The sequence below is a fragment of the Rhinolophus sinicus genome, linkage group LG02 (genome assembly GCF_036562045.2).
Source record: "Rhinolophus sinicus isolate RSC01 linkage group LG02, ASM3656204v1, whole genome shotgun sequence".
Taxonomy (NCBI): Eukaryota; Metazoa; Chordata; class Mammalia; order Chiroptera; family Rhinolophidae; genus Rhinolophus; species Rhinolophus sinicus.
Genome location: NC_133752.1, coordinates 94,175,192 through 94,187,803, shown reverse-complemented (window position 1 = coordinate 94,187,803; position 12,612 = coordinate 94,175,192). Strand labels below are relative to the sequence as shown.

Below are 12,612 nucleotides of genomic sequence, written 5' to 3'. Positions count from 1 at the left end.
ACGGAAAGCTTTACAAATAAATAATTGCACTTAGAACCTGGTTATAAACACCTGGAAGGCAAGTACAAAATCACACTGGATACTACTAACCACATGATATGTTCTCAGTGATTACTAGCAGCATTCATTCATTTTTTCAAAAGATGCTTCACATTTACTATGTTCAAAGCACTGTGCTGGCAGTGAGCAGACAGTGGCGAGCATAACAAACACATCCCCTAACTTCATGGAGCTACAGTGTTTCCCCAAAAATAAGACCTAGCCGGACAATCAGCTCTAATGCTTCTTTTGGGGCAAAAATTAATATAAGACCGGTATTATATTATATTATATATTATAGTAAAATATATTGTAGTAAAATAATACCAGGTCTTATATTAATTTTTGCTCCAAAAGACGCATTAGAGCTGATTGTCCGGCTAGGTATTATTTTCGGGGAAACACGGTAGGATTACAGTGCATGTGACAGTCTAACATCACAGCCAACAGGTGCTTACAAAGGTCACCTTCATCATTATGAAATTATCGTGTCATTAAAGCAAATGAATCTTTTTAAAAGGGCATCATTAAAAACAATTCTTGGGGGCAGCTGGATGGCTCAGTTGGTTAGAACACAAGCTCTGAACAACAGGGTTGCCGGTTCGATTCCCACATGGGCCAGTGAGCTGCACCCTCTGCAACTAAAGATTGAAAACGGTGGCTGGACTTGTAGTACACAGTATACATTTTCTCCTTTCTATTTATTTATATGGGAAGAAAGTTTCCTGCTTTTATAATTACTGAATGATTTCTCAATCTAAAATTAGTCCAAAGGAAAAATTAATATTTTTATACTAAGAGATACTAAATTATTGACTCAAATTCTCCTGTTGATTCTGTTCCTTAACGTATGTCTGACATACTAGCGTGGTTTTAGATCCTCATTAGCAAACATCACTTGAATCTTATAATTGTCTCTGAAACCAAGGAAAATGTATAGCTCCATGACTTAAGAGCTGGCAGAATTCTGTTTCAGTTTCTTCTTCTATATGAGTAATGATACTTGATGCTTGTCAAATGCTTAACACTGTGTGGCACATACTAAGTTTCAATAGTAGCTAGCATGTCTTACCTTATGCTAAGAAGGCATAGTTTCTAAATATTCACAGCATTTAGCCAGCTTCTTCTCAGTAGACTTTCTAGTACTTTTATCAAGAAGAGTACTCTGATCTAATGCTAAAAACTTTTATTAAAACGTGCAAAATTAAAGAACATATTATCTCGAATAGTTTTAAGTAACTAATCTTATCCCATTATTATCGCTTTAACTTTTTTTTTTTAGATTTTTATTTTTTTTTAATTGGGGAAGGGGAACAGTGTGTACTTCCAGGACTTTTTTCCAAGTCAAGTTGTTGTCCTTTCAATCTTAGTTGTGGAGGGTGCCATTCAGCTTCAAGTTGTTGACCTTTTAGTCTTAGTTGTGGAGGGCGCAGCTCAGTTCCAGGTCCAGTTGCCGTTGCTAGTTGCAGGGGGCACAGCCCACCATCCCTTGCGGGAATCGAGGAATCGAACTGGCAACCCTGTGGTTGAGAGGACGCACTCCAACCGAGTCACCAGGGAGCTCAGTGGCAGCTCAGCTCAAGGTGCCGTGTTCAATCTTAGTTGCAGGGGGTGGAGCCCACCATCCCTTGCAGGACTCGAGGAATTGAACTGGCAACCTTGTGGTTGAGAGCCCACTGGCCCATGTGGGAATCGAACCGGCAGCCTTCGGAGTTAGGAGCATGGAGCTCTAACCGCCTGAGCCACCGGGCCGGCCATATTATCGCTTTAACTTTAACAAGACATATATACACACTGAAGAAAAAAGTTAAGTTTGTTTTTCAAGCAAAGGAAAAAAAATCCTGACAAGTCTAAATTTAAGTCATTTATTTTTATGACATAATAATATTTATGGGAATTTCTCCCTAAATTTGTTTACCTAATGGTAAGGTAAAAGGGATACAAATTCCTATTTTTCTGCCTTAGATGTACCACAAACATTACTCTCTGAAAGCAATCATTGTGTAAAGAACACTATTTCCCATGCCTAAGATCTGTAACAGGTGGGAAAATCTTTTCAGGGATGTAAATCAATTATTTTAATTCCATTAATTTGAGGATATCTGTTTTAAATGGCATCTAAATGTAATTTCTGAAATTAGTAATGACAGGCTATGCTTCTATGCATAGGAAATCAGTGAGGATCTCTTTACAAAAGTAAATTTAGGCTTAATTTTCTCAGTAAGTTACTCATCTGATTATTGTACCTCTTGCTAAAAATGAATATGAACTCAATTTTTTTCTGAGTAAATTTATCTAAATTTACTATTTGTGACTATGGACTAAGGCTAATTAATTACTAAGCCGTTCTGGTCTCAAAGGAAACATATCAATAAAATATATATTCAAATGTGCAATATATTTAAAACCTCTTCAATGAACTTCTCAACACAATTTACACTTTTCCCCTCAAAAACAGTGGTTCTCAACCAAGGGAGATTTTTGTTCTGCATCCCCTGGAGGGGAGATTTTTTGATTGGTGGGTGGGGGACCTTGGGTGCTACTGGCATCTAGAGGGTAGAGCCTAGGGATCCTGATAAACATCCTGCAATGCACAAGACAGCATTGCACAATACAGAATTATCCTGACCAAGACGGCAATAGCGCCAAGATGGAGAAATCCTGCTCTAGAACCATCCTTAAAGCTACTAATGAAACAATCCGTCCTCAATTTCCACTCACTTCTCAAAAAAAACTTAGGTTCACCACAAGCTCTGAAGCTAGTTATGAGAAACAAAGAAATCCCTGGTGTGTGATCTTAGGCAACTTATTTTGCCTGTCTAAACCTCAGTTTTATCAGCTGCAAAATAGAGACATTAATAGTTTTTACTTCATAAAACTGTTGTGAAGATTAAACAAGATAATAATTATAAAGCACTTAATAGACCCTGTCACAAAACAAATGGTAGTTACAGCTTCTATTTTTCACACCTGACCTTTTAACATGCTCTTTTCTCCCTTAGCATGGTCTTTCTTTTGTTTACTTACTGGAATTATTACCTGCAAAACTATAAAACAACTCAAAGTTCTATATTTATAAAATATACATAAACATTCTTCATTAAATTGTATTTATTATTTTTCCATACCATTTTCCTACCTATCCTCTCTACCAGCTAATAGAACTGATAAAATCCATAATAGTTTATTTTAGCCAAAATCTCCTTATTCCTATAATCAGAAATGTAAAATCAAAAAAAGGGTGAGGTTTACAATCAACACTTATTTAAAATAATTTACCTTAAACTCAAGATGCAATTTAAAATATAAATGTAGACATTTAACTAACATCTAAACTGTTATGCTTCTGTCGAAAAACATGCAACTGAAAGTTTTTGAAAAATTGAAAATACTATTCATAATATAAAGTGCAGGTTAAAGAAGCATCCCAATGGTATAACAACATAAAGTCATTCATATTGTAATAAAGATAATGGTAAAAAAATTGTTAAACATAATTGAAAACAAAAAAGAATATAAATCATTTCAGATTATCTCCTAAAATGTGATTGTTAAAAATCCATAAATTTAAATTATTAATCACTGATTCACAAATATTTCAGGAGTAATTCAAATAAAATTTCTGTGAGGAATTGTTGAGAAAATGAAGACTAACTGAAATTTAGAGAAAGGAAACTCAAAAGCAAATACCAATTAAAAAAAACAGTGCAAAACCTTTCACACCTTACATGTGAATTCTGAGTTGGTTTTTAAAATACTGTGCAAGTGAAGCAAAACAAAAATGGGAAATTAATTCTAGGTGTTTCATAAAAAATGATCAATAAACTATTTAGTCTGTGTTTAGTTAAGTAACATCAGATTAGTGCCAAACATGAAACTGTCTTTTTAAGATCATAACATACTTTGTTCATTAAGATAACCCAATGTCACTCAAGTATTATCACAATAGTTTAATATGAATTTAATTTGGGGGATGATGGAGGTGGAAATGAGGGAGAAATACAATGGGCAAATCCCTACCTGAACCAACTGGAGATGAGCCAACACTAAGACTTTGTAAACTTCCGTTCCTGAGCAATGTAGGAGATTTCTGAAGACTAGAGCTTGTTATACTTCCTGCAGCTGATGCTACAGATGATGTTGGTGAAGCAGAAGAAACTGAGAGATGAGAAACATTCTCTTGATTTTTGTTTCCTTTGGGTCTACCAGGCCCATGCTTACTTTGTTTATTTCCTTTTCTTTTCTTTTCCTTTACAGTTTCTTCTTCTATGCCAGAAGTTTGAGCCCGCTTATATCCTGCTGTAGGAAGGCTGGAATTACCCAAATCTCCAGGTGAATTTTCAAAGTTTTTAGGCTGTGAAATAACAGCTGAGGTCGAAGGGAGACCAATTATGGAACTAAAACTATTTACCCCCCCTTCCTGGCTTCCAGACTCTCCTTTATGTACATCTTTGGTTGATGATGACTGTTGGGAGTGAGTATAACTGTCATTACGTAGATCTGAGTCTGTAAAGCTCAAGAAATCCTGGGGAGACTGTACTGAACTTCCCGAAGATGATTTTACACTGCCTGGAGTTCCTGAAAAACTGCCTGTAGTAAAAAAAAAGAAAAAAAAGGGGGGGGGGGGATAGGAAAAGAAAAAATTGGATGCAAAAGTTCCCATGAGAAGTAGAAATGATACAATCATCAAAAAGAGAGGGTGAAAAAAGCTAACTATAAAACTTAGGACATCACTATGTAACAAAGCTAGATTTCTAAAAAGGTTATTAACTGAAATCAAGTTTATCTATAAAATCATCTTTAAAAAATACTTGTCATTTTATAGTTATTAAATTGAATTGCAAACTATTACTTACACAATTACCAAGATATGAGATGTGTTTTATTTAACCTACCTTTTACCATGGCCGCATTCCTCAATTCTCCCCCAAATACTCTGTGTATGCCTGAGGAAGGACTGAAGAAGAGCCAAGTCTCAAGGAGACTTGGACAAGACTACAGTTGGACTCTGAATGGCTGGGGGAACTTCCTCTTTTTCAATTACTGAAGATATGATTATAAATGTTCCCAACATACAATGAGAACCAAAAGATGTTGCTTAGGTTGTAAGTTCTGAGTTTTAACTTCAAGATAATGTTAGTGAATGTTGTTATTCAGTTAAAGCGACCCCACCAAAATACGGATTTAACCAAATAATAATGATCACATGGAACCTAATCTATGTAACCTTACATTCTTCCAGTCCACTTCCCATGAAGCTGCATAAAGAAAGAAACCAGCCACTAACATTCTATTGTTTTCATGAGAGTAAAATCACAGGAGGTTCCACTCATGAATCTCCTTCACAACTGCTTATCTTTCCATATTTTTTAGGTAAAGAATGTTAGTACACTATTACGTCATTATGAACCCTCTCCTCATGCTTGCCAAATGAAGTATTTAGACATCTTGTGACCACACATCTATTATGTTTCATAAAACTAAACTATATCATATTGTAACCAATGTTATTTGGAAACAAAATCTCAAAATAAAATGTTTTATTGCAGCAGAAAGCAAATTTCAAGCTAAGTGTTAAATTTTATTGCAGAGCACATTCATAAGCAATCACACATAAATCTGCCTAAATACCTACAAGGTATTTTTCCTCACACATGAATTTCTTTTTAACTAAAGTCTCAAGGTTTGATTTTTAAATTTTAAACTCTTCTGAAATAGCTTATTAAAAAAAGAATCTTAAAAGTTTTAAAATTTAACTCTTTCAAGACCATATATGTTTTATTTAATTATAAAAGTATTTGTACTGATGTAAGCATTTTTAGGCTATGTCTATATAGAAAACCGTACATATTAAGAAGCTATTTATATTACGTCAATCATTTAAGGATAACTGCAATTTGCCACTTAATTAGCAGCTATAAAGAAGTTCTTTATTATCCATTCTGATCTGTCACCATCTGTCTTTTTTTCTACACATTTTTTGTTTTTACAGCTGGTGTTAAAAACTCACCACAGTCTAGCAAGTACTTTAAAAACATTTAGCATACACAATACTTTAAATGTATATTTCCTAAAATTCACATACTACCTGCAATAAAAAGTTATTTTAAATATCCTATCTTTATATTCAACTTTTAAAACTTTTATAGACTATTACACCACAGATATAAAAAAATAACATTCTCTACCATGTCTTAACAGTGGCCAGAAAATACTCTTCAATGTTATGAAACTTAAGAAAATGGAAGAGTTCTTTTCTAAATGGATTAGTACACTTCAGATAGATTAAAAACTCAAAAATGCAATTTTAACAGTGGAAAATAAGGTCTTAATTTTAGAGAAGAGATGACTGAATTCTGCTAATACCACATTGAAAATGTGAATGAAGTTACATCAAAAATTAAGGTTTTACTATCCATTTTCCATAAAAATAAAAACATATAGTAACCTCATTAAAATAAAACAACAAATTTGGCATTTTATTTTTTTCTATTTGTCTAATTTTTTGTATTATAAGGCAAAATAAATAAATAAATAAACAAACCTAGGACTTAAAGATTTGAAGCCCAAAATAGCTATTAGTTTAAAATTCACAAATACAGTTTGCAATTAAGAGTCAGCAGACCAAGCAATCTTTCTACATATTCAAATTATATATCCTGGGAGATTTTGGATACAATTTTTATTAGTAGTAAAAGATGCAACAGAGTAAAGAAAAAGACCAATTTTTCCCCTCATTTACTCCTGGGTAAAAAAGGGGGGGGGGCGGCATTTATTGTATACTTTACTAACGTATTTATCGCAATCAGTTTTAACATTTATATTTCTCAAAATATTTATATTCATTTTAAAAATTACACAAAGTGAAAATCTAGAACATAGGGGTAACATACCCTAAAGTTTAGCTGAGTTATTCTGTTCTCCATAAAAGAGGACTACCATGCAGAACACAGAATGCCCAGTTAATTTTAAATTTCAGTTATAGAACAAATTATTTTCCAGTATAAGCATGTCCCATATAAATGCATGGGGCATATTTCTACTGAAAAAATAGTTATTTAACTGAAATTCAAAATTAACTAGGCATCCTATAAATATAGCAGCCTTACCAAAAGATATGTAGGCTGAGCAAAAATTCTGCTTTAAACTTCAAGCTTTATAATAAATGCATTAATAATCAACAACTACTATTTACTGAGAACAATTTAGAGCCACTAAAAGTTATCCAGTACTTGTTTACTTACTATAAATATCTTAATTGTTTTACTGTTTAATTAGGAAAGATAAATAAAAAGAATTTGTAAAAAAGAATGACTGTTCTATAGAGCAAAAAGGAAAACTGCAGCTTTTATTTTTCTCCCCAAACTTAAACTTTATTCCACATCTATTTCAACATTAAAATTACAGTTCAACTTTGGAAGCACAGGTCATAACAAAAAAAGAAAGCAAAGGTCCCAGAAACATTTTAACAACAAACACTAATCTTTGAAGTAATCTTACTACAATAACCAATCATAAAATAATCTCCAATGATTCATTAGCTATAAGTAAAAAATAAATTAGTTTACAAAACTTAACTACTATTGATTATCATAAGAACAAGTATTTTAACTAAAACATCATAATTAATACCTTGCTGGAAAGGACTAGCTGCTGACACAGTCGTTCCTGGATTTCTTCCACCAGGCTTTCTTCCCCTTTGACCTGAGCTGTGGGCTGAAGATTTCTTGCCTTTGCCCTCTGACCCTCTAGCCTCTGAAACATCTTTTCCACTGGTTGTGTGTGCAGAGACTTCCTGGAAATTTGCATTTGTAAATCGTGCTGCAGTATCTTCCAAGCGCTTCAAGGATCCCGATATAGAGTTGCTGCTAGTGCTCGTATAAGTCTAACATTTTGATTGAGAAAGGAAGTAAAAGGGAAAAAAAACAAAACACCTGATTATATTTTGGCTACAGATAAAAAATGATGGTACATTAATAATAAATAATTATTGGACTTGTAAGATAAACATATGAAAGTTTTCCATTATAAAAATAAGTCAGTCCACCACCTAAGCAACTCATTTAAAAACAATTATTTTGGAGTCTCTTATAAATGCTATTTTTAAGAAGGTAGATAACTTATAGTATGGCTATTTGAGCATCAAATTGCAGCAATTAGTAGAAGTACATTATTAGTTATATTCACTCAGTGACACATAGTAAATAATACTGAAGGCACTTGTTTTTCAAGCAACAGCCTTCTCAACAGAAATGTACTACTTCCTAGACATGAAATTCAAATCAGCCTTAGCGCTCACTGCACAGTAAGGCAACAATTAGCGAAGTGAGGTATTACAAATTCATTACAGGAATATATCCATGACATTGTAAGGATCTAGCACAGGTCAGAGCAAGAATTTTTAAATTCAGGTGAAGGCTGCGTTTTGAAACAAAGATTAAAGCCTTTGAGACACAAATCATTTCTTTCAAGTATTAAGGAAACAGTTATATTTTACAGTTAAGATTTTTTCAATTTTTTTATTGGGGAATATTGGGGAACAGTGTGTTTCTCCAGGGCCCATCAGCTCCAAGTCGTTGTCCTTCAATCTAGCTGTGGAGGGCACAGCTCAGCTCCAAGTCCAGTCGCCATTTTCAATCTTTAGTTGCAGGGGACGCAGCCCACCATCCCGGCAACCTTGTTAAGAGCTCGAGCTCTAACCAACTGAGCCATCCGGCCGCCCCTCCAGAAGTTCAGCGGCAACTCGTTGTCTTCAATGTAGTTGTGGAGGGCACAGCTCTCTGGCCCATGTGGGAATCAAAACGGCAGCCCTGTTGTTCAGAGCTTGTGCTCTTAACCAACTGAGCTATCTGGCCGCCCCAAGATTTTTAAAAATTAGACATATTATACCCTAAAATTGGTTCTCAATCATCCCTTTGATCTAGATATGTTAGGGAAAAGAGCAAGATAAAGATTTGTTTAAACAATTAGTTTCCAGTTTTTAATAATCATTTTAATACAAGGTGTGTACAAATAAGGCAAATTAAATGACTATGAAAATGGGAAAATGTGTTATACCAGAATGTACATTATTAATTAACACACTTCAAAATGAAAGGTTTATAAGGTTCAAAGGGTCAGGGATTTTTGTTGCTGTTGTTAAGTTCACTAAGCATCTGGAACATAACCAGCCCTAAATTTCTGTTGAATAATATATATCTGAAATCTCTGATACAATATAAATGAAAAATCTGAAAATACAGAAAACTGAAATTTCCCACACATAACCCCACCACTCCATACAAACCATCAGATACATTTGAAAAAACTGAGAAAGTGACAATAAAATCAGGTTTCAAAATAGTTGGCATTATTAGCAAAAATCATTCAAAAAGAAGAATAAGACTTCAAAAATGTTTTGAAAACCAAATACTTTTACTACTACTTTTCTGCTATTTCCCTGGTGCTGCGCCCATCCCACATCATCTCACTGCAAACAACAGATTTTCAACATCAAATACGAGACATTATCTCATAAAAACAAACCATAATCACTATGCTAACAAACTATAACCCACAAATAAGTACAAAGATTTCAATATAAACTGCAGGAGAAAACACACTCCCGTTTAACAAATCAATCATATTTAAGCAGATTAAACTTCATGGATTATTTCAGAAATATGAAGCTTTTCCATGCTGTGCAGGCCACTTTGGAAACCATCTACTTCACTTTTCAAATATTTTCCCCAATAATTCGAGCTGATCCGGTGTTTCTCCATCCCACATCTAATCCTAGTGAAGTTTAAAAGTTATCTAACAAAAACACTGTGGTGTTCTTCATTCATGTGCAGAGCTTTATCCATGTATCAAATAAGGAAAGGAGAGAAAACTGGGTGGGGTACCAACACAGAAATATACTCTTTGCTTCCACATAGCAATCTAAATTAGTCAATTTTCCCATTCATTTAATAGCACATCTTTGCTCACCCCTGAAGTATAAATATGTCCATAAATCTAATGAAAACACGACATCTATGTGACAAGGTATTACAAAGAAAGCAATGAATGAAAATTAAACAAATTCCAGTGACAAGTCTTATTAAATAAAATTGTAACATTTTTAAAAACTTATTTTCAGGCCAGCCCAGTGGCTCAGGCGGTTGGAGCTATGTGCTCCTAACGCCGAAGGCTGCTGGTGCGATTCCCACATGGTGCAGTGCCAGATGGCTCAGTTGGTTGGAGCGCGGGCTATCAACCACAAGGTTGGCGGTTCGACTCCTGCAAGGATGGTGGACTGCGCCCCCTGCAACTAACAACAGCAACTGGACATGGAGCTGAGCTGCACCCTCCACAATTAAGATTGAAAGGACAACAACTTGACTTGGAAAAGTCCCGGAAGTACACACTGTTCCCCGTACACACTGTTCCCCAATAAAATCTTAAAAAAAACAAAAACACACGTGTTTTCAATTACATTTGACATACATTATATTAGCTTCAAATGTACAACACAGTGATTAGGCTCTTATATACCTTATGACATAACATTTTATTTTTTAAAAACTTTGGCAACTTCTAAGTTTCAAAAATATCATAGATGTCTTAAAAAAAAACTTTAGCTAAAGATTTTAACAGTTTGATAAAAGTATACTTAATGAAAAGGGAGAGAAAAGGTCATATACATTTAACTCAAAGAAAAACCTATACCTTCACTCCATGTTTGTAACTTAACTATTTGTTCCATACACCTGAAACTAATAAAGTTTAAAATAAATTAAAAAAAAAGAGTATTTGCTCCATAATGTGCTTTTAAATAAAATGGCACTGTAGAATTCCATTATAAATCTACAGTCAACTCAAGATCAAGATGATGTAGAAAGAAGTAAAAGGAGAAGGTAGTAGGAAAAGGCTGAAAGACACAAAATGAGTAAGCCTAACATCGCAAATATGTTGTTTCCTCAGATTCACAACCTACATAACTCAAAGTATGAGATTCTCACTGCTCTGAAAACGATTGTAGTGCTTAAAAATACGTATTTTTCATGTAAATTGACCCATAAGATGCAAACTAACTATATCAACTGACATTCAACTAAATAAAACATAGCTTTCCCCCACCCTCCACTAGAGATAAAACTGGGTGGGTATTTGGCCATATTGAGAGTCTCTAAAGAAGTACATAACTACTTTGGTCTATGTTGTGATTTACAGGCAACTTAATGAATCCTTTAAAATAGACATTTGGAATATGTATGATTCTCGTTTTGTAGCTAACTACAATTATTAGTCCTCAGGTAAGATAAAATGCCATTTTACTATTAATTAAGAACAAAAAATATTTCCTGCTTCAAATGAAAATTTTTAATTAGACTCAGAATTCAACAATCACTCTATAATATAATAGGTAACCAAAGACTTAGCAGTTATTATTTTTTTTAAAGTCCTTACAGTATTCTTCAAGGCTCTGTAATCCACATTTGGGAGAAGGAGGCAGAGGGAGGAGAAATAATCAACAGCTGTGCCTTCCAACAACATGATGAAACATAATAATGCTGGCTAAAAAATGTTTTCATGACGTACTATTCAAATGTCTCATAAAAGCCACCAGTTTTTCACTAGTCCAATTCTAAGAACATAGCACAGAAACTATCAAACATGAAGCACAGAAAGACTTTTAAGAAGGGGGTGGGGGAGGTACGGTCCAGTGAGCTGTGGGACAACGCTAAGTAGCCTAAGTGACATGTTATTGGAGTACCCAAAAGAAGAGTGAGAGGGGGGAAATATCCTTAAAAGAAGTAATAGTAGAAACATTACAAAATTTGATGAAAACTATAAACATACAGATCAACTAATACCCAAGCACAAGAAACACGAGGAAAACTCCATGAATACACATCATAATCAAACTGCTTATCACTAAAAGCCAACAATAAAGAGAAAATGATAAAAGCCGCCAGAGGGTTAAAATTTTAAGAAGAGATTCCTTATGTGTTAAGAAACAAAGATAAGGATCAAAACCGATTTCTCACGAAAACTATGCAAGCTATAAAACAGAAGAGTAAAATCTTTCAAGTACTAAAAGAAATAAACTATTAACCTAGAATTCTATAGTGAGCTAAAATATCTTTCAAAAACAAAAGCAAAATAATTGCTTTTCAGATAAAAAAGCTGAAAGAACTAACCACCAGCAGATCAACACAATAAATGCTAAAGACAACAAAGAAAATGTGGATCTACCCAAAGTAATTAAGAGCACAAAAAACAGTAATTACAGAGGTAAATATAATAACATTTTAATTATTTAAATCCCTTTATCAATGATTATCGAATAAGATAATTCATGGTTTAGAGCAAAAATAGTCATTAATTGAGGTTTATAAAATATGCAAAAAGTTTAAAATATGACAAAACACAAAAGCCAAAAGGGTAGGAATGGAAGTATATAGCTACAAGGTTCTTATACAATATCTGAAATGGTATAGTATCACTTGAAGACAGACCGACAAATTAAAGATGTATACTATAAACCCTAAAGTATCCAATAAAATAATACAAAGACTTACTGCTGATCAGCCAAAATGGAATCACAGA

At 33.8% G+C, this 12,612-nt stretch overlaps 1 protein-coding gene across 21 annotated transcripts in view; it reads right to left on the bottom strand.

Moving 5' to 3' along the window:
* The window catches only part of MLLT10 (MLLT10 histone lysine methyltransferase DOT1L cofactor), a 198,267-nt gene that overhangs the window by 64,388 nt on the left and 121,267 nt on the right, over window positions 1–12,612 (bottom strand). For 18 of the 21 annotated variants that reach the window (XM_074324864.1, XM_074324863.1, XM_019755986.2 and 15 more), the window contains 2 exons: window positions 7,672–7,924; window positions 4,060–4,629 (listed from right to left, as the gene is read on the bottom strand). In XM_074324864.1, the coding sequence (XP_074180965.1) occupies window positions 4,060–4,629; window positions 7,672–7,924 (823 nt within the window). The remainder of the gene's footprint in view (window positions 1–4,059; window positions 4,630–7,671; window positions 7,925–12,612) is intronic. The other 3 variants (XM_019755997.2, XM_074324872.1, XM_019755998.2) reach the window with 1 other exon arrangement.